The sequence below is a fragment of the Embiotoca jacksoni genome, unplaced genomic scaffold (assembly GCF_022577435.1).
Source record: "Embiotoca jacksoni isolate LCO1_2020_lvr unplaced genomic scaffold, fEmbJac1.0.p SCAF_3, whole genome shotgun sequence".
In the NCBI taxonomy this organism is placed as follows: Eukaryota; Metazoa; Chordata; class Actinopteri; family Embiotocidae; genus Embiotoca; species Embiotoca jacksoni.
The window spans coordinates 16,657,610-16,680,055 of NW_027185381.1; the positions used below are offsets into that span (position 1 = coordinate 16,657,610).

The 22,446-nt window shown below is 43.7% G+C and overlaps 1 protein-coding gene across 1 annotated transcript; it reads left to right on the top strand.

Annotated features, from left to right (window-relative positions):
* Nucleotides 1-293: 293 nt before the first annotated feature.
* hgfb (hepatocyte growth factor b) lies at nucleotides 294-19,616 on the top strand. The gene is made up of 18 exons (XM_069163381.1): nucleotides 294-414; nucleotides 1,806-1,965; nucleotides 2,281-2,393; nucleotides 3,497-3,611; nucleotides 5,569-5,717; nucleotides 7,089-7,209; nucleotides 8,253-8,371; nucleotides 10,976-11,141; nucleotides 11,276-11,409; nucleotides 12,198-12,291; nucleotides 13,533-13,663; nucleotides 14,859-14,888; nucleotides 15,498-15,603; nucleotides 15,954-16,028; nucleotides 16,273-16,422; nucleotides 16,525-16,631; nucleotides 17,114-17,256; nucleotides 17,822-19,616. The coding sequence occupies exons 1-18, from the start codon at nucleotides 366-368 to the stop codon at nucleotides 17,999-18,001; spliced, it is 2,142 nt and encodes a 713-aa protein (XP_069019482.1). The 5' UTR covers nucleotides 294-365; the 3' UTR covers nucleotides 18,002-19,616.
* The last annotated feature ends 2,830 nt before the right edge of the window (nucleotides 19,617-22,446 follow it).

Sequence of the window (22,446 nt, forward strand, 5' to 3'; positions counted from 1 at the left end):
GATGCTGCCGTTCAGTTATTCAATGCTGTTACTGAAGCTTTGGCATTATATTGTGTGTGTTAAACATACAGGTTAATACATACAAATTCATAGAAAATAGGTGTGGGTGAATATGGATGGAGAGAACCAGAGATACAAAAAAAGACGTGAAAGGAAGAGAGAGATACAGTAAGAGCGAAAGAGAGAGAAAGTGCGAGAGGGAGGGAGGGAGGGAGGGAAGGAGGGAGAGGGAGGCGAGGAAGTACTTAGAGAGGAGACGCATCATCTGTGCAGTGGTAGAAGCAACATCTCCTGGTTGCAGTCCCGACAGCTCAGCAAACAGCGCTTCCACTTTGTGTCTCAAACTGTTGACGCGTGACGAAGAGATGTGGATTTACAAGCTCGTTTTCGGACTCTTTGTCGTTTCTTGTTCCGGTAAGTTTGTGCGAAAACTATTTACAACTGCTCGGGTTGGTGCTTAACGTCTGTCTCTAAAAGATGGTGTGGGTGCGTGTGCGTGTGTGCGTGTGCGTGTGTGTGTGTGTCCACGCTGGTTGGCGCTCCTGTCAAACACGAGTTAAGAGCGCCTACTTTATTGCTACTATATGTGATATTTTACAGTTTATTGGTTCGTGTTTGGGCTGCTGGTGTTATTTCTCTCAGAAAATGACCACAGTCCCCCCTCACCCCCCACCCCTTCCAATTCTAACAGTAGGCTACAATGTAGTTTAAGTGTTTTTAGTGTCATAGCACAGCCATTAAAATATTTCTTAAGTCCCCTATCCCTCAGTTTATGGACTTGGATGAAAACGATGCTTTTGTAAAGAGCCAGTACACAGCGGGGGCTTTCTTTTGTGCGTGTGTGTGTGTGTGTGTGTGTGTGCGTGCGTGTGTGTGTGTCATTTTCTACCAGAGCGCGTAACACCGCAGAGGAACGCACTCACACTTTACCTGACCGGATAACGGGGTAGTCACATGATAAAGTAAACAGAGGTTATAACCCACCATATCTATTAAAATGCTATAAGTCGGTTCGGTCAGCCTGAGACTCTGACAAAGAGTTTTGAGGTTCACTGCTCATTGGCACTCGGTGGACTCAAATTGAGGTCCGGACAAACACGATGAAGCCTCTGTGATCCTCAGCTTGCTCAGCACATCGTAAAAATTGTCCAAACGCTGAATCTAAAACCGGCTCTGATGCGTGAAGTCCTTCTGTTGTTTACACGGCGATAAGTCGCAGAATTGTCCTGCTTTTCAGGCACCTGTTCAACACAAACTCTTGAGTGATTTAGGATTTTTTTTTTTTTTTTCTATTGATAAAAGTAGGGTACTTAAATCAAATCACATACACGCCGGCCGATAATTGAATAGATAGGAGGAGGAGAAGGTGACCAGAGTTTTCACTCTAAATACAATTGTCTAAGTGGCTCTCTGATCTTGCAGAGATGCACAGGACCTGCCAACAACTAAGGCAACACACAGACCCACCAGTGACTTCCCCCTATGATGGTGTAAGTGAGTGAGTGTCAGCCCCGGTGTCATGTGGATAAATGACTGCGCATCCTATCAGGTCCTGTAGACATAATAGGATGCACAGTTAAAGCAGACTAATTCACACATTGTAATGCTGGCGTCCAGTGTTTGTTCTGTCTGGGTTAATTTGCAGAATGTCCACATTGTCTCCCAGACCATGAAGAAGGGTTTGTCCGATGTGCTTGTCTGCATATTTATCAACAATAAATGATAAATGACTGTCAGTTTAACATCTAAAATGTCAAATTGCTACTGCTGAATGGTCATGACCGTGTTATGTAATTCTGTATCAGAGGGCAAAAGAAATGCACTCCAGGACTACCAGCGAACTGACGGCATCCAACTGGTTGTCATGTCACCTGATTCCTCCCACCTGACCAAAAGCAGGAAAGTGAGCATTTCCAAGTGTGCCAGAGCCTGCAGCCGCAACAAAAGACTCCACTTCACCTGCAGGTTTGTGTCCTCGAAAAGTCATGAACCTTTCAGCTCCAAGATTTTTTTTTTTTTTTTTTTTTTTTTGGTAACGTGCATGAAATGGCTGTCTGGTCGTAGAGTGTGAAGATGTGTTGTGGGTACACAACTTCCTCAATTGTGCTTTTCGCCAGTGTAATTGTGGTTCATCTGGTTTAGCAGGCCTGTCTCTTTGCATACTTATGTAATAGCTGGTTGGTTGCCTTGTGGTTAAAGAAGTGAAAGAAAACTGACCACTGTGATCTTCACTTTTCCCCTGTTCTCTTTGCCTCCTCTCCTTTCCTCTTTATTCTCCAGAGCGTTCCTCTATGATCATAAAAACAGGAAATGCCAGTGGCTGTCATTCGACAGGAACTCACCAGGAGCTCAGAGCCACCAGAACGTCAACTACCAGCTCTATCAGAAGAAAGGTGCCCTCTGCTGTTTCACCTTTTCTCTTTGCCAGATGATACAAAGCTAGTGCCCCCCCCCCCCCCCCCCTCCGGCTCGTAGCTACCTCTCTGAAAGAAAAAAAAAACGTATTTTCATAGTCAACTTCCAATCCAAAGACGTTACCCAAAAAGTCCTCCAACCCATATGACCATTTGGTTGTTTGTTCCTACCCTCAAATACGACTCAGATACGGAGTGTCTCCTAACCCAGCAGCCCTGGTTAGGTTCAGGCACAAAAACCACTTGGTCGGGGAGAGATGATGACAAAAACGATGACTTGAACCATGTTCTCCGCTAAAGTTGCGACACAGTTGTCCAACCTTTGCAGTCATTGCAATCGATGCGTTTTAAAAAAAAAAAAAAAGTGTCCTGACTTGAGGTTGGAAACAGGACGAAAACATTGGTAGCCTGCACCCCAAGTCCGCTGTCGCATCAATCCACCCACCCAAACCACTTCTTCCTGACCAGGGAACGCTCACATTATTAATTATTTACAAGTCATCCAAACTGAGTCACGTCTCCGTGACACCAGATTGCCGTAATTCATACGAACGCCATGGTCATGATAAGCTGTTTGCGAAAAAAAAAAAAAAAGACCAGTGGGGTCATATTTTGGCGGAGGACAATCTGTCATTCTTTCAGTGGAGACAGTGTAGTGTGAGAGCATGCAGGAGAGCTCGATTACTTTGCAAATGTCCGTTTTGAGAGTGATTTAAGTTTCGTAATGACGGCGACCCTCGGGGGGACGACAAGGAAGGGCAAGGACCATTGTCGTGTTTGTTGTGTTACAGCACATTATGGTTCATTTTCTGTCATTAAGCGGTGTTTGTGTAAACAATGGAAATCCCCAGCCCAAATTCAGACCGACCGACCGACCGACCGACCGACCGACCGCAGCAGCGAGCGTGCGGACGACTGTGCAACCTATTTTACTGAATCCAAAGTTTGAAGATGAGCAAAACAGATCCGACTTTTGGCATTGTCATGTCCTTGCTGAGCTCCGCGAAACATCTCCTTCTGTCTGTTTTCTTCATCACTGTCACTTTGTCTCCCATCCTCCTCTCTGCCTGTCTTTCTTTCAGACTATGTCAGAGAATGCATTGTGGGAACGGGTCAGAGCTACAGGGGGCGGAGGTCGGTGACAGTGAGTGGGATCCTGTGCCAGGCCTGGGCCTCCCCTATTCCCCATGAACACAAGTAAGAGTCGAACGTACTTCTCATCGCAGCGTCAAACCAAAGTGTTATAAGCGGCTCCTTTACTGTTAGTGTTGGCGTGTTAGTGTTGCAATTAGCTGGTAGCTAGAGGCTAGTCTGTATGTGTGTGTGTATGTGTGTGATATATTAGGGGTTGATTAGGCTCCTGGGAGCAGTCGTTCATCAGAACTGACCTCATCGTAACGCTTTACAGAGTCACAGATCATTTCCTGCTGCGGCCTTACTGTTTATCTAGGAGTGTGTGGGTGCATGCGTGTTTGTTTTACTGGGATTAGAATCATATCTAATACGCAGCACTTGGTTAAGCCTTAGGTACATGCCCCAGCTAACTTCTCAGAGAAAGCTAATTTTTCAATATGCGGGCTACTTTCTGGTACAGTGTGAAAAAAAAAACTTTAAAAACAAAAGATGCCGGTGGAGCATCATGAAAGGAAAATGCACGCTGATATATAGGAATTGCCTGATAAGCAACACGACAACAGCATTAACCCTTTACAAAAAAATGAAAAACTACCACCGTGGTTTCTGAAACATGACAATATCACACGAATGGCGTCACTGTTAATAGGAAAACACACAGCATGCCATGTAATTAAAGGTATCCAAAGGCTTTCCTTCAAAAACTGAAGATAATAAACTGCCCCATCGTCTCTGTTCAGACTGAAGAATAAAAAAATTTAAAAAATAAAAAAAAAAAGACTCGTTTTATGGTGGCCATGCTTATCGCACGATATTTTGTCAAAAGAGGACAATTTTGTAAAACAACACTATATATCAGTAAAAATTTACTTTCATTATGAGCCAGATATGTACCATTAGAGATCACTGAACAATACACAAAACACATCTTATCTTTGAACCTCCCTTTTTTTGTTGTTTTTTTCTTCTTCCCCCTCTTCTCCTCATTTTGCATAACTGGTTTGTGCAAAAACTGCGGGCTTCCCTTTCATCAGTACCTTTCATTATTTTTGATGAGAAGACAATAACACATTGTATTAATATCGAAGAAGAAGCTCACAATAAATAATGTAACACTCACAACTAACGTGAATAATATTTACCTCCACGAGAAGAGAAAAGTCCACTCCCCTCTCCTCGGAGATATTAAATGACTTTAAAAAGCTTTGTAGTGACTCGTTGCAGCAGCAGACCAATCAAAGCCGGCCGTGCACGTTTGTACCTCCAGTGAACCTACTTTATCAAACTGCTATTAATGTCTCTGTAAATCAGGTAATTAAACCCAGGCACTTTGTACGCTTTATCAGTTGGCTTACAGGCATGAGAAACTCTGACACACACACACACACACACACACACACACACACACACACACACAAAGTACAAACAGTGTTTTTACCAGTGAAAGGTTTCCCCTCTTTTTTGATTGCCCAGCCTTCTCATTTCTGTACCTGTCATTTCCAACTACTCCACTGAAAGACTACCTCATAGCTTTATCTTTTCATCATCATATGGAAAAACACAGCCCGATACAAAGACTACTCTTACCGAGTCCATCATCCAAACTGGTGACCGCAGCCATGTGCTCGCCTGATGTCAAAGATATGAGTCATTTGTCAGTGTTTATATCACTCTCAGAACCAGCTCTCACAGAAAACTAACATTACTTTTACGTGTCAGTGAGTTTTCTCTTAATTTAAAATACACGCCATTGATGAGTCAGTCTCTTAGCGTCGCCATCGGTTACTTTTACACTTGTTCATTTCCATTGCTCGTGTTTATCAGGAAGATTTTAGTCAGGCAGCAGCTCTTTTGTAAACAGACAAAAGTAGACATCACTCCATCAGGGATCTAAAAAATAGACAACAGAAACTGTGGCCTTGGGTGTTTTTTTCAAAAGCTCTGCATTCGAGCTGAAATATCTGGCAGCTGGTCTTGGTACATGTGTCGGTTTGTGTAACTGCAGCTCTGCTTCTGACAGATTCATGTCCAAGAGGTTCAGGAAGAAGGATCTGAGAGAAAACTACTGTCGCAACCCAGACAACTCCACCGTTGGCCCGTGGTGCTTCACCACCGACCCGCAGCCACACCTCAGACACCAGGAGTGTGGCATACCGCAGTGCTCACAAGGTATGCCACACACACCCACACACACATACACACACACACACACACACACACACACACACACACACACACACACACACACACACACACACACACACACACACACACAAAGTATGTCTGCGTGTACCTGAGCGGACATTCCTCTCAGAATAATATCCACCCCACGTTGTAAATCGACTCGCCAATTGAGGGATGATAGTCTGAAATGAGCGGCAGTAAATTTAGCAATCACGTACTCGGATTAAGCAAAGTTCGCTCTGACTGTGCTCCGCTGGACATCTGTTCATCAGTGTGTGGGTGCGTAGGGTCTCCTCTATTGGCTGAGGCCACCTGCAGCTGTTTCCAGGTGTGTGGCTCAGTTTACAGTGTCCTCTCTCATTCCATCAGGCTCGGGTTTTGTAAATGGTTTGAACCCAGGGAAACGGGTGTTGGAATGTTTGAGGATATTAATCCCTCTGTCGTCTGCACTACATAAATTGTCAGCCATTTCATCCACCCCTGTGGCACACATGTGGTTGTGATGAAAGAAAAGCACTTTCTCAGTGTGTTTCAGCTTCTACATTATATCACACAATGTTACTGTCAAGGCACGGATGTCTGCCTCAAAGAGGGGGGTGATAATGACCTCTGTTATCTAATCCCTGGAGATTCATGCTGTCAAAGGGGCTGTTTCCTCTGCATGCATGACACCGGATCACTTTAATGAGGGACCAGGTTGTGATTCGATAAGACCGAACGGGAATTCTTTTCTCTGTCACTCGTGTATGGTGTCCCATTGGGTTATCGCCGGTTGTACAACAGATATAATGACTTTTTCATTTCGATAGAAGGTCTACGCACTTTCAGGACAAAAGGACTGGAGGGGTTTCGACAGAGATTAACTCGATAATAAGAAACATACACACGCAGACGCACAAACATGGCATCGACAAGCACAACGTACGCATGCAGCTGGTGGTATTAAAATGTGCTCTGTCATGACCGGAGTGGACCCATAAACATCTGGTTCTAATCTGCAACCCCTTTGTTGTTTACACGAGACAGTGTATACTACTCACCATGCAGCAAATGTTGCTTTCTCTTCCTGAAAGAAACTGTCACCTTTTTAAGTCTGACTCATAATAGGAGCTTCCTTAAATTAAATGTACATGCATATAATGTCTATAATGGAACTGTATTACGTGTCATATCATCAAGGAGTTTATATCAAAATGTTGCATGGTTATGTGGGAGGAGAAAATCACAAACTGAGTTTGGTAAAGTTTCATTTTCACTTGGGATTTTCTGTATTTCTGGAAACTATTTGCTCTGCCTCTTTGTGGAGGTGTGTGACGAACGTGTCGGTGTGTGCTTTTGTGTTTCATTGCTGGATAGTTGAGTGTATGAACTGTAATGGCGAAGATTACAGAGGACCCATGGACCACACAGAAAGTGGAAAAGAATGCCAGCGGTGGGACCTGGATGAACCACACAAACACCTCTACCACCCCAAGAGGTGACACACACACACACACACACACACACACACACATGTCCATCTGCACCACACTAAATAGTGCATGCTCAATCCCACTTAAGCCCGCACACATGGATGCATGTAAGAGCAAAAAGCATGAGTTATTTATGCAATAATACTTTCGCACTAACTCCGGAGATGAAGTGATTTGGAGTCAGCAAGTGAAAACTTTCCCCAAAGGATCACTATCGGAATCTGGTGCGTAATTGTGATTTGAACTGTGGTATGCTGGGAAAACTCTTCATTTGGACTTAATTGGCCCAAATTCCTTTAAGCTCTCAGTCAATTATAAAGCAGACTTGTGTCTAAGCTGTTAGATCAATTTAAGGCTTTTTTTTTTTTTTTTTTTTGTAGGGAGGCCATGCATTTTCATCTGCTTTAGTATTCCTTACATGAGCTGTGTGTGCGTGCGTGCATGTGCGTGCGTGCGTGCGTGTGTCAGCCGTGTGCGTCTGTGTCATGGCCGTTCCAGCTAGGTGGATGGCAGGTGGTTCGGATTAGCGGGGACTCGTTAACACATCCTTAATCATCCCACTGTTTGTGTAAACGAGGTCCCAGACTGCTCGCAGCACTAATGTAATGAGAAGGTCCCACAGCCGGATCCTGCATGCCTGGAGGCAGCAGGCCTGAAGGGATGAGGGACTCTGGGATGACTTACTGAAGAACACCTGTAGTGGTGCAGCTTATTATTCTTCCTCACTCCCCTGAGCTCGGAACAGATTCACAGATGGAGCCCTTGCACCGTTCCAGTAATTAATGTGTTACATGCATGCGATGGTTGAATTGTCTCCTAACTATTTTTTTTCTGCTCGGGATTCGGGAGGAAAATAGAAACGCGATTCTTCTTTCAGGCGCACCCGGGCTTTAAGAATAGTGGTTTGTGCGACAATTACTTAAGTTCAGGTCAGGGAGTTGTGCTGTGAGTTCTGCAACAGTGTGATAGCTGTTTTGTGCTGTGATTTTCGCTCCGACGCAGCTTTTGTCTACACACTTAGGTAGTTGTTCTGCGTCTTTTGTACTAGGTACCCTGACAAGGGCCTTGATGACAACTACTGCAGGAATCCAGATGGAGGCCACAGACCCTGGTGCTTCACCACGGACACAAACACACCCTGGGAGTACTGCAACATCAAAGTCTGTGGTAAGCATGTTTGTTTATGTGTGGTTGAATGCGTTAGCATTTGCCATGCATGTTAGATCTTTGTAGGTGTGTTCTCCCTTTCTCTCTCGCTCACTCGCTCTCTCTCACTCACACACACACACACACACACACACATGCTCAGAGTCCCCCCCACCCACCCCCCTCCTCCTTAGGCCTGGTTCTCTGTTACGTCTTCTCTAATGGGCAGAGTGTTTATTTTCCCCCTCCACCACTGGTCTGCTGGTTATTGTTCTATGCCGGCTCTTACGTGCGGTAGTCGAACTGCACCGGGCTCGGTCACTGCTCCACATTAACCCCGCGTAACGCATCTAGACGCAACAATACACTGCAAGCAGATCGCTTTCATTACACCTCATGCACTCGGTGTAAGTGGTGTGATTGATGTGTGAGAGCCGGGCGTACGCGCCTCAGTAAGTCACACTTGTAGTAAAGCAGCAGATGCTGCGTGCTTACAGTTGACCCCCGCAATCAGAGCCGAGTCACTGGGACCGACAGCCACCGTGGTCCTCAAGAACATAAAACGGAGAGAGAGAGAGAGAGAGAGAACTGGTGTTATTGTTGGGCTCTGCTTCTTTCTCTCGAGCCTTCGACTAGCCTGCTGGAATCATCAGCGGTCCTGGCACCGTGTTTACTAGATGGCACTCCTCCATACGGACTCAGTGATTCTGTCCGTGTCTCTCGCTTTCCCTCTGATATGGGAGTTTTTTTGGGAACAGACCAAGTTTACGACCCAGTTAGTCTTAATCAAAACAAGGCACTGAGGACAGAGTGATAAAGTGTTCTTTTGACAAGGCCTTCTCTTTTGTTTACTGTCAAACTAGTGCATATCTATTTTTAGACACTGTATGGGCAGAACATGTCTGATTTAGAGGACTTGATGATCTGCAGCGTTGCGCAATTTTGGATACAATCATATACAATGTCCAGGCTAATGACCTTGTATAACTTGGCCATAATGAGCAGCCTTTCTGTAGAAAAGTAGAGCAGATAAGATTTCCTGCCTTGTTTATCCAATGTTACAACCAGCCCAGTTACACTCGACTGTGTGTTTTCTAAACCCATAGAGGGCGATATTCTGTTGAAAGCAGGTAGCCAAAACACTGAGGCCGTTTAACCACTTAAACCACTAAAAAGAGCTGTTTGGTCAATTGCACTTGTGTTTTCCAACGCATTGTTTTCCACCCAACATCATAAAAAGCACGCAGCTGCAAATACTGTGTTTTGCTTGCAGTTTTTGGCCAACAATAATCAAGACATCAAGGCTCACATTTTGGCATAGGATGGCATTCACTGGAAATTTGAGACTGTCACGCTTTGATATGCCAGTGGATTAATTTGCCTAATCTTTATGGCCCTACTGTCCAAATGCAAATCACTACGTGCTGGAGGAACTTTACTATCCGTGAAAGTTCCTGGAACTTCTGTTGGAAAAACACCTACAGTATGGAAAACTATTTACTAATGGCAGACAAATAGAAATTCATATGGTGTGACATGATTATCAAAGTATTATTCTATAACCTATAATCCAGTTCATCAAGGTTTCAAAGCATATGAAGTTCAGTTCAACTCTCAACAGTTCACAGTCACGGTTTTCAAAATCGTTGGAAAAATGGGCAACTGAGCCTGGATCTCCTGATTAATGTGTTCTCAGCCATTTCAACAAAATCAGAGTTTATCAGTTGTTTGTTTTTTCCATGCAAATTGATTCATAAATTAGAAAACCATGTTGAAATTGGGGGTAGAGTAACACATTCAGTATTTCTGTATGTTAAAGGCCATTTTTTTTGGAGTGATAATAAAAAAAAAAAATGTAAATTGTTATTTTTCAACTGTAACACCACAAGACCGACACTGGAGCCAGGTATGAAACATACACACCTCTACTATGTACGCGACCACTTTGACGCCTTGTCATTTGGGATAAAATTTCCACACCTTGCCAACAGCCACATTAAGACGTTTTGATTTGAACAAATATAGCCTCTACTCGGGTGTCCTGCTCACATAGATAAAATCACATGGTTTCAAACATGGCAAATCTTAGATTGGAATTTCTTACTTAAGTCTTCTTTCTTTTTTTTTTTTGGCCATATACCTTTCCATACCTGAGTTTTTGTGCGCGCAGCTGACCAAGTAGCATCTACCATGCATGCGAGGCGTTTAAGTAACACAGGTATATTTTTGCGTGATTGCTTCTATGTCAGGCATTTAGGGAAATTCGATAAACTGTAGTATCTAGTGACAACTGCATGAGGTGTTAAGGAGACATCTGCTAATTGTATTTACAGAAAATAACCCAGGTTAAACTCTCCCCCTCTAAACTGCATGAAAACTAAAGACTTAAAATTGTTTCGGGGCCTGTATCGAAGTCAAAGTAGCTAAACCAGTATCAAAAGTTTGTCAATGCTATTAAACCTCCATCTACATGCATATCCACCACCACAAGATGATTTTTTTTTTTTTTTGTACGAACCTGCTAAGTCTTACTCCTTGGCATTCACAACAAGTTATTTAAGCGAGTCTAAACATGCTGTAAATTACCTCGACTTTGACTACGTGATATTTCTTGCTCTTTCGCAGAAACGCCTCCAAAAAGTAACGTGGTGGAAACGACCGAGTGTTACCAGGCCAGAGGGGAGGGCTACCGGGGGACAGTGGACGTGACACCGACTGGACTCACCTGCCAACGCTGGGACTCTCAGTATCCCCATAACCACACATTCATACCTCCAGCCTACCCCTGCAAGTGAGTCACAAAACTCGCACAAGACTGCCGTCCACACACACACGCGCACACACACACGCACACACACACACACACACACACCAGCATGCTTTTATATCCAAGCAGATTAAACGCTGGATTTCTCTGTTTTCCAGGGACCTGAGAGAGAACTATTGTCGGAATCCAGATGGTCAAGAATCTCCCTGGTGCTTCACCACAGACCCGAGAGTCCGCACAGTGTTCTGCACCAATATCCCTCAGTGCGGCACCCAAAACAAGCCTGTCAGTGGTGAGACTGGTCAGCTTTGTATAAATGTTCTCTACATCCAAAGCAGAGACATATTTGATATTTTCATATTCTGTGGACTGTGGAGTTCATATGAGACCCTGTAACCACACATGTTGGTTTGTAACCACGTTTTCTCCATCCCTACGGAAAACTGTAGCCCTATGGGCCTGTGGGAAGGACTGACCAGCACGTCTCGCATAAATAAAATCTGACCGGCTCAGGATGGTTGGGTCTCTGTGGACGGTGAAAGACGGCGCGGAGGGATTAGATTCTTTCTGGTGTAGCGAGAGATTTGGAAGTAAAAGATGTAGATCTATGGCTGAGTACACAGATTCAAATTTCCCAAAGGATCTTGGGGACATTTCTTTTTTAGATTGTGTGGCCTTGCACTGGGATTATAAACCCTCTCTGAGGTTGCGTTGTGGTTTACCCTTGAGGGTAGACTACATTCCCATATAGAAACGAAATGCAGGGTGACTGCTTCAAAAACTTATTTATGACTTGTGTTTTTCGAAAGCATCACTGTGGGTGACTTTTTTTTATGTTCCCAGCTTTATATAATCTAGCTAACATTATAGGGCAACTAAGGGTCGTTTGTATTTGTGCTTTTATTAGTTTTCAGTTTTTTATCATTTTTATTTTAACATAACTGTACTCATAATGCTCTAAACGGGCAAAGAATGCTTGTGCAGCCCGTTTAGCATGTTTTTGGGCTTGGTTGTTCAGACATTGAGTATTTGTCCGGAATACCTGTCTCATTTTATTTCCCTTTTTGTGCCCAAATACAGACTGCTATGAAAGCTTTGGAGAGAATTACCAAGGACAACAATCAAAGACCAGATCAAACCTGCCCTGTGCTCCCTGGAGAGACCACAGCAACAGGTCAGCCCACTGGATCCCTGCTACTTCCTGACCTAATAACTTTCCCAAACTCCGACATGATGTCAAAAACAGACCAGCACCATTAATAACTTACAGACAAGTGCCTCTCCCTAAAATAGAGATCAAGATGTCAAACAGCTCTCGAACATGTTAACCACTAGAGCCGTTCGAAGGGCAAAGGACTTTTAAGAATCCGGCGAAATTGAAGCAAACCATTGATAATGAGTGGAAATTTTAGGGGTTTTCAATGGGACAAAGAACGCTTGGGGAAATGCTTTGAGTTCTCTGAGAAACAAGCTTGTGCATTACAGCCTCAGAATGCAGGACAGCGCGTCTGTGTTGTCGAGAACCATGTGTGCAAACCTGAGACAGGGCCGTAATGCAGGGAGGCCCGTTATTATTGACCTCTGGTTAAGTGTTATTGTTGTTAGCGGCCAGAGTCCAGCCTTTTGGTTCTCTGAGGAGAAAAGCGGCTCCTGCGGGTACCATGACGAGCCTCTCCAGCATCTCCTAATGGCTGGAGAAGTGTTTCCCCGAAGATGACCTAACTCAGCAGGAATGACTGCGAGTGATAACTTGGCTGGGGGATATACACTTCACTCCTCACCTTTGACCCCAAACCTCCTCCTATGGAGGAACACTTCAAAGCCAGTCGGCTCCACTGCTTGGCTCCTGCTCATGGGTGAGAAGTCAGAGTTAGAGAACCTCGGTGAGAGCTCGCTGTGCGAGAAATGTAACACAGTTTTTAAACTATGGCTCACTGTGGTTTGGGACCTAGAATTCCCGCTCTTGTGCCTCCTTTGTCATTACAATTATCCACCTTATCAGTTGAGTAATTTAGTGTGAGAAAGAATTTGTTTGTGGTTTTAGAATTCTTATGACAATCGCCTCATGTGGGATACGTCTGCATGAGCACGTATTAGATATATAAATCTAGGTGGGTGTGTACAGTCTCGGTGACTAATTCCTTTGCAGAGCACCTCTTTATCTCGTCTGGAGGGAGAGAGCCAACACAGCTGTGAAGTTGGACTGTCCAGATCCTATCTGGCTGAATTCATTCAGCTTTTACTAATAGTTATAAATCACTGGGAAATTCTTTTTACTTCCACCAAGAGCCAAATTATCTGCTTCAAACGGAAAAAAAACCAAACTTGCTTTTGTTTTGGACATTGTCTTTGGGGCTTACTGAATGTTGATGAAAGCTTAGTGAAGGGATCTTTTGTGTTTCTGTGTTTGTCCAGTGGTGAGAGGGGCATGCTGATGGCTGGCCTGGAAGGAAACTACTGCAGAAATCCTGATAAAGACAAACATGGTCCCTGGTGTTACACCAACAATTCTGCCATACCCTGGGACTACTGCAATGTAAAACCATGTGAGTGCATCGATGTATGTGCATGCAGTACCTACACAGATTCACACAGAAAGACACACTTAGAGAAAACAACGTGTGATACCAAGTGAAATTGAAGGTTTATTATATTTCTAGATCAAAGATTGAGCTGCTTTGTTTTCATTCTGTCCGCTTGTCTGACTGACACACCTTTTATCTGCAGTGTGGAGGTCTGCCGATACATGATTGATTAACTAGTGGACAATCTCCCTTCGCTCTACCCCTCTTGTACATCTGTCAGTTAGTAGATTAAACTATATTGGATTTTAATACACCACACAATGGTTGGGAAAAGACTGGGTCTCAACAAAGGTAAATCTTGCATTAGAACACCTTATTTTACACTTTTGGCCACATGAATTGTTTGCATTTCAGAAACTGAGTGAGAACGAGAGGACTCTCTGTGCGCATGGCTTAGCCAGCATCTACCATTAGCTTGCATGTGAGGCATTTACGAAACATAGGAAGTTGTAGAACCTATTAATTTGCAGCGCGTGAGGCGTTTTGGTAACGCTCCAGAGGGAATTGTGTCCAGTGGTTGCATCCTACAGGGCATAGACCTCAGGTTAATTTAGAAACTACTGGAGCAGCCTTTAATCACCATACGCGCCAAAACTGTACCACAATTGCAACTACATTAAACAACAACAACAAAAAAAACTGTCCTCCATCTGGTATCTTCTCAAAGTACCATTATCATAGTGATGTAATACAGCGTAAACATGTAAACTAAATTAACGCACAAGAATATGAAATGATGACAAAAAAGGTTCACTATGTAGATTATACATCAGCAGATTCTCATTTGATTATCATACTGGACAGAAATTCACAGAAGCTGGCCTGAAGCTACGTAAAGTGTACTTTAAAGTACGTATAAAACATAACCAGTTACGTCCATTTCAGGCTTGTAACATTCACAAAAAAAAAAAAAAAAATCAACAACTGTTAAACAGCTACTGCAGGCACGGCAGTAGAGTCGTCTAAGGTTTGTTACACTCAATAAAAGTTTAGATTAGAAAGAAGTGATTGTGACGTGGCAGACGAACCCAAGAGCCCTGGTTGGCTACGGCTGTATGAGCCCTGTGACATCTACACTCCTGTGTGAAGTCGCCTCTTGCGTTGTAACAGTTGATACTTCTTTATCACTTGTTTGTCTCCTCTTCTCTCTGCACAGGTGATGCTGCGCAGAACACGATTCCACTGGGTGAGTGTCTCCGTCACCTCGCGTGTCTGTGCTTGCGAGTGGCTGGTCTGTGTGTGATGTTCCTCCGAGGCGCGTAACGCTTTTTTTTCACAATTTTTTAATGTCCAGTAATTATGGTCCATGATGAAGGATATTATGCTGGTGTGGCAGCATCTGTGTGTGTGTGTGTGTGTGTGTGTGTGTGTGTGTGTGTGTGTGTGTGTGTGTGTGTGTGTGTGTGTGTGTATCAATGTATATGTGTTCCAACACAAAGGATGAATCCCCCACTCTCTTGACATGTACAGTTCAAATTACACCCATGTGTTCTGTGAGCATATGCAATAAGTACCTTAATTAATGGTCTCATCAGCATAATAGATTATGTTTTATATATAATGATTGTGGCGGATCATTAGGCGGCTCAAGTGCTTCTATATTGTGACTGCGTAAACAATAACTTAACTTTAATTGCAGCATGTCTGAGCTTGTGAATGCATATTTATGACATCAAATGAAATGTATACTTTGTGGCATGAGATATAACACAATATTTTGACTGTGTGTGTGTGTGTGTGTGTGTGTGTGTGTGTGTGTGTGTGTGTGTGTGTGTGTGTGTTTCTGCTTTTCAAGGTGAGCTTTCCTCTGTGGGATGTTTTGTGCATAAGAGAACCAGGATTGTGGGAGGAAGTCCAGTGGGCATATCAGAGGGCAGCTGGATGGTCAGCATACAAAAAGGGTACGGGCATTTTGTATTCTACACATTTTCCTCAACCATTGAAGAAGAACAGTAGACCATCCTGCCCAGATGACGCTTGGAATAAAAAAATAAAAAAAAAATCCTTTTTCAGCGGCCTTTCCATTTTGCTAGCAAACTCTTGCATTCAGACTTTTGGCAGACAAGGCCATTTTGTGATGTGATGCTTTGGACTGTATTGGTGGGTTATTATATGTCCCTCTCTCCCCGAAATAAGTACATCTGGGGGATCGACTGGCTTTCTGTGAATTTCCAGTGTGTCTTTTAAACTAAGACAGTATTAGGTTGATGTCTTTGATTCATGTGCTGTTTGTGTTTTGTGCTCCTCCCAGATCAGTTCACTGGTGTGGTGGTTCACTAATACGAGAGGAGTGGGTACTTACTGACAGGGAGTGCTTCTCCTCATGGTAAGTTTAATGCTCGCTGCCAATGTCAAATCTTTTTTGCTAGAAACCTCATACTGTCAGTGCACTTTCTTTTTTATACCCGCAGTGTATTAAAATATTCATTTGTTCAGTTCGTGTATTTCTCTGCATTCAAGCATAACTGGCTGTAGTTGCTACTGGATCATACTGAACTGGCTGCTCAGAGCAGAGTAATAAATGTCAGTTTTTTTTCTGAAAGTATTAACACTTTCGTGTGCCTCTTCAGTGTTCCAGACCTCAGTGAGTATCGGGTATGGCTGGGAGTCTCTGATATTCGAGAGGATGCTCCTGACTGGTCCAAGAGACAGGAAGTCAGCATAGCTCATGTGATATGTGGCCCCGAAGGTTCCAGTTTAGCCCTCCTAAGGCTCTCAAAGTGAGTGCCTGGAAAATACATTTCAAGGATATGTTGATATACTTCCCTGTGTGCGATGTTGTTGATCATGTTTTATACTTTGTGTTCCATAAAAATGTCCAGGCCTGCCCTTCCTGCAGACAATGTCCACACGATTCAGCTGCCAGTGGCTGGGTGCTCCATCCCAGATGGAACGATATGTAAAATGTATGGATGGGGAGAAACCAAAGGTACTAATTTTCTATATTATACATTCACCACAGCTACACTACACATATCTATTCTCTCAGTCTTCCGGGTTTGGAATATGTTGCATCTATATTGCATTTCTCTTCCAGCAGTCCTGCACTCTTTTGTGAACGATAGAAAGTGGAGGTGCAACAGTACATCTCAACATATTCCCTTCTTAAATAATGGCTTACTGTTTGACATGAGCAACATGATAACCCAGGGATAGATAAACAGAAGGACATAAAGAGGGCCGATACTTTTAATAAACGTTGCGTCCCATAATTTGTGTAAAAACCAATCGGACTTCATTCAGTTGTGAAATAGAAACATGCTACATAGGTTATGGCAATATATTTATAGTATATTATAAAATCATATTCACGTTAATAACTGAAAGAGTTCTGCAGTCCAGGAGTGGCATCTGTGTTGTATATGCTAGAACAGAACACAGGCAGTGAAGTGCACCTCTCATCTCTTTCAGGCACTGGCCATGATGACGTACTAAAGGGAGTGGACTTGCCCATTGTCAGTGGTGACCGGTGTAGAGAGATGCACAGAGGGAACCTCCACATCTCCAACGCCAAGATCTGCGCAGGAGGGAAGAGGAATGAGGGAGTGTGTGAGGTAAACTGTTTGTATTATTTTCTTGTTCATATTATTATCCTCGTGAGGTATTTCACTATTTTAAACATGAGGACAAATAACTGTTTAAGTGATCAAAGTAAAAAATAAAAAAAAATAAAAAAGTCCACACCAGAATTCATATGGTGTGTTTTAGTTCTTGCTGGTAAACAAAAACAGGCCTTCGGCTCTCTGGGTAACGTAATTGTTCCCAGTGTGAGAGTGGGATATTAATGCCTTAGTTCAACACAGTGCTATAAAAGCCCAGTTTGATCTTAATCTCAAACAAATTGTATTTGAATCCGTAGGTTTAGTATTCAGTCCGTTGTAAACACAGCAGCTGGTGAGTGTTGCGCTAAATTTCATCAGCTATCAAAAGACTTGGTTTTGTGGTTTCGAGCGTTGGAAGAGCGCCGGCCACGTTCACAAACACTGGTGTTACTGTCTTTTACTGAGAATGCTCAAATATATTTTGCTTTCATTAAACCCGGTCATAAATACAAACAGTGATGTTAGTCATTTCTCAACCACTGACAGGAAAATGTGGCATTTATTTCTTCTTGCGCAGAGGGATTACGGCGGCCCTCTCGTGTGTCAGGATGGTGACATAAGGGTCATTGTCGGAGTAAGTGTACACGGCAGAGGCTGCGCTCGCGCCAACCAGCCCAGCATCTTCATCAATGTGCCCTTCTACACGCAGTGGATCTACAAGGTCTTCAAATATTACCCCAACCCTCAGATCGTCTAGAGACTCAACAGAGAATAAGTGGATTGAATTAAATCCAGAACTTCTACTTCTGTAACTCCAGTGGTGCATTCAGGACTCATCATTTCTGCAGTATGTCTTGCATACTTACATGGCCCAAAGATCCAATAGGAAAATGATGCGAGGATGCACTCACACTATAATGCAAGACTTTAACATTCATTCATCTTTAACAAATACCGTACAGATGCTACGAGTCGTTTAGAGCGATTTATGAAGACGAAAAGTTGATACCGTTTATATATCGGACATAAAGTAGGAAATGAACTGCGGGAGCATCTAACACGTTCAGCACGAGCGGCACAAGTTGAACGCTACAGACGCAAAGTATTGTTTTGAGCTGGGAGCAGACGGGGCAAATATTTGGATTTCATTTATTTCATGATTTTCTTTTGGTAGCAAATACCCAGAGTCATATGTGTGTATGTGAATACTCTTGATTCCTGGCATTACTTGAATGTTTCGAACACCAAATGCAGTGGCTCAGCAGCTGCCTTTTTCGAGTACATCAGTGGGCCACTTACAAAACTATCCAGTGGTAGGGCAAAGTTAAGGGCACTCTAAGCAAACTCCATGCATCTCCGGGGGATTAGTTAAAGTGGTCCTTATTGTACATAGTATTTTAATGAGTGTATTTGACACTCTAAATGTAATTTAGGTCTTATAGATCTATGACAAGAGAACATGAATGTTGTGGTAGGCAGATACACAATATAAAGTGTGCTATCGGTGTGTTGCAGCTTTCAGTCAAGTTTCTGTCACAATGATGTCAGGTGTACGGGAACACCTAAATAAACTCCTTTTTCAGTGTTGTCACGTTATCACAACACCACTGACTGTATATATGAAGATGCTCTTTCTGTGTAGATACAATGAATGTATGGTTACCCAGCCTTTATAGGAAACAGAAAATGTAATATTCATGTGTACACACGAGCTCATTATATACAAAATGTAATATTCCCTTAAAACTAAGTGTAATTTCATCGTGGGTGTGTCTGTTTTTGTATGTTTTTCCGCAGCAGTGTCTGTATACAAAAATAGCACTGCAGAGGGAGTGTGTGTGTGTGTGTGTGTGTGTGTGTGTGTGTGTGTGTGTGTGTGTGTGTGTGTGTGTGCGTGTGCGTGTGAGCTTGTTCATGTTTGAGCCAGAGCTGAATGAATTATCGCCACACTCAGACCTTGGCGGACCACCAATTCCATTCCACTCTGGATATTAGTGCACAGTTGCTTCAAACTTTGTGGATGGGGTGGTCTTTGCAACCGCATTGTCTGTAATGGCTTTCACTGTGATAACTGAATGGCCCTTCAAACAAATTAACACACTTCTTTTACCAGTGTAAATGATTGAGATGGCTTCATATTATAACTACATAATGTTTGTATACGAGGGAGAAAATGGTTGTGTGTGTGTGTGTGTGTGTGGGCGCACTGAAAGATGCTGCAAGCTGCTATATCCTACAGGTTGTACAGTACTGCCTTGTGTTTTCTGTATAATTCACTGTAAAGCTCATCCAATATGCTAAATGTTAAACGCAATTTCAGCAATTTGAAATGCTTCATGATGTCTGTCACTATATTAAATGTTTTTTTTAAATCTAAGAGTTTCTTTTTGATTCCATGTGTTAAAGGCTGCTTTCTTTGAAAGGCCTATTTGTGCTCTGAATGCAAATGTGTCTCTGACAATTTTCTTGTTTGCTGTAACCTATAATTAATACAAGGTTGTTGTGCTCCACTACCAGAAGATGGCACCACAGCAGCATAAAGACTATATGGATGGTTTGGTAATCTTGTTAATCTCTCAGTCTTTCTCTCTCTCACACACACACACACACCTACATCTATAGTCACATAGTCATCCACTTACATGCCCACAAAGCCCATTCCTACACACCAGCCTTGTGGCCACATACAACAGAATAGCATTTTTTTTTTTTTTTTTTTTTTTGCCATCACCCAATTCAAAGTTTAATAGACCGGGAGTGAGTGATAGATATGAGAGGCATAAGACTGCTCAAAAAAAAAATAAAGGGAACACTTAAACAACACATCCTAGATCTCAATGAATGAAATATTCCAGTTGAAAATCTTTATTCATTACATAGTGGAATGTGTTGAGAACAAAATAACAAGAATGATCAATGGAAATCAAAATCATTATCCCATGGAGGTCTGGATACAGAATCATACTCAAAATAAAAGTGGAAAAGTCAGATCACAGGCTGATCCAACTTCTGTGGAAATGCCTCAAGACAAGTCAAAATGAGGCTCAGTAGTGTGCGTGTGGCCTCCACGTGCCTGTATGCACTCCCTACAACGCCTGGGCATGCTCCTGATGAGACCACGGATGTTCTCCTGAGGGATCTCCTTCCAGACCTGGATCAAAGCATCAGTCAACTCCTGGACAGTCTGTGGTGCGACGTGGCGTCGGTGGACGGAACGAGACACGATGTCCCAGATGTGCTGGATTGGATTCAGGTCTGGGGAACGGGCAGGCCAGTCCGTAGCATCAATGCTTTCATCATGCAGGAACTGCTGACACACTCCAGCCACACGAGGCCCAGCATTGTCATGCATCAGAAGGAACCCAGGGCCCACTGCACCAGCATATGGTCTTACAATTGGTCTGAGGATCTCATCCTGGTACCTAATGGCAGTCAGGGTACCTCTGGCTAGCACACGGAGGGCTGTGCGGCCCTCCAAAGAAACGCCTCCCCAGACCGTCGCTGACCCACCGCCAAACCGGTCACGCTGGAGGATGTTGCAGGCAGCAGAACGTTCTCCACGGCGTCTCCGGACTCTGTCACGTCTGTCACATGTGTTCAGTGTGAACCTGCTCTCATCCGTGAAGAGCACAGGGCGCCAATGGAGAAGCTGCCAATCTTGGTGTTCTCTGGCAAATGCCAATCACCCTGCACGGTGTTGGGCTGTAAGCACAGGTCCCACTTGTGGACGTCGGGCCCTCGTACCACCCTCATGGAGTCTGTTTCTGACAGCTTGAGCAGAAACATGCACATTAGTGGCCTGCTGGAGGTCATTTTGTAGGGCTCTGACAGTGCTCCTCCTGTTCCTCCTTGCACAAAGGAGCAGATAGCGGTCCTGCTGCTGGGTTGTTGTCCTCCTACGGCCCCCTCCACGTCTCCTGGTGTACCGGCCTGTCTCCTGGTATCTCCTCCGTGCTCTTGACACTGTGCTGACAGACACAGCAAACCTTCTTGCCACAGCGTGCATTGATGTGCCATCCTGGATGAGCTGCACTACCTCAGCAACCTCTGTGGGTTGTGGACACCGCCTCATGCTACCTCTAGTGGTGAGGGCACTGGCAAAATGCAAAAGTGACCAAAAATCAGCCAAAAAGGACGAGGACAGAGAAATGGTCTGTGGTCACCACCTGCAGAACCGTTCCTTTATAGGGGGGTGTCTTGCTAATTGCCTCTCATTTCCACCTGTTGTCTGTTCCATTTGCACAACAGCAGGTGAAATTGATTCACAATCAGTGTTGCTTCCTGACTGGACAGGTTGATTTCCCAGAAGTGTGATGGACTTGGAGTTACATTGTGTTGTTTAAGTGTTCCCTTTATTTTTTTGAGGTGCGTGTGTGTGTGCGTGTGTGTGTGTGCGTGCGTGTGTGCGTGAGTGAGTGAAGCGGACTGCGTAAAGGTGAAAGAGCGCAGGAGAGCGGCGACTGAGAGCTGGAGATTAAACGCTGAATCCATTGATGCTGTATTAAGGAATTTATGGAGCAAGCAGAAAAATACACTGGGATCGACATTTTCTGTTGCAATGCACACCTTGTGCGACGATGCTGACACAATTCACACATATACAGTACACACACACACACACACACACACATACACACAAGCAGAGCACTCTGATAACATACTGTACAGGCATCAAAGAGAGATGACGTGTAAGAAGTTTACTTTCATCTGCAGGTCAGCTGGATGGACAGAAAGACAGGAAACGTAGACATAAATAAGAAGACGGACACGTGGACATCTGGCCCCTCCCACCCCTCCCGGTTACGTGCACCGTGAGATCTACAGCGTACAGGAGGCTAATGATCCACTGAACATGGTTTGTGTCGGGGCTGTTCATTCTGGCGTGAAAGCACGGAATAAAAAAAAATAATATACTGCACAGTAAAACATGATTAAGAGTAATAATTAATTTTCAAACAACTAATTATGTTTTTATAGCCATATTTAAAGCAGTCGCTGATGAATTTTGAGAAGACAAACTCAAAAATGAATTTGCCATGCCGCGATATGACGAATTAATGAATATCCGTCAACAGAGGTTTTCTGTAGCACCCCAATTGTGAATTTTTTTTTTTTATTTCTCTCTAGCTGGCTGGCCATTTGGAATTCAAAACACAGCAGCGGGATACTCTCACATGCTGCCACAGTTGGCTGATGACTGCA

Excerpts from the sequence above, each read along its gene's own strand:
- hgfb (XM_069163381.1), top strand. The coding sequence starts at position 366 with ATGTGGATTTACAAGCTCGTTTTCGGACTCTTTGTCGTTTCTTGTTCC. Across the intron at positions 1,966-2,280 it reads AGACTCCACTTCACCTGCAG|AGCGTTCCTCTATGATCATA; the intron begins GTTTGTGTCCTC and ends TTTATTCTCCAG. Across the intron at positions 16,632-17,113 it reads TGGATGGGGAGAAACCAAAG|GCACTGGCCATGATGACGTA; the intron begins GTACTAATTTTC and ends CATCTCTTTCAG.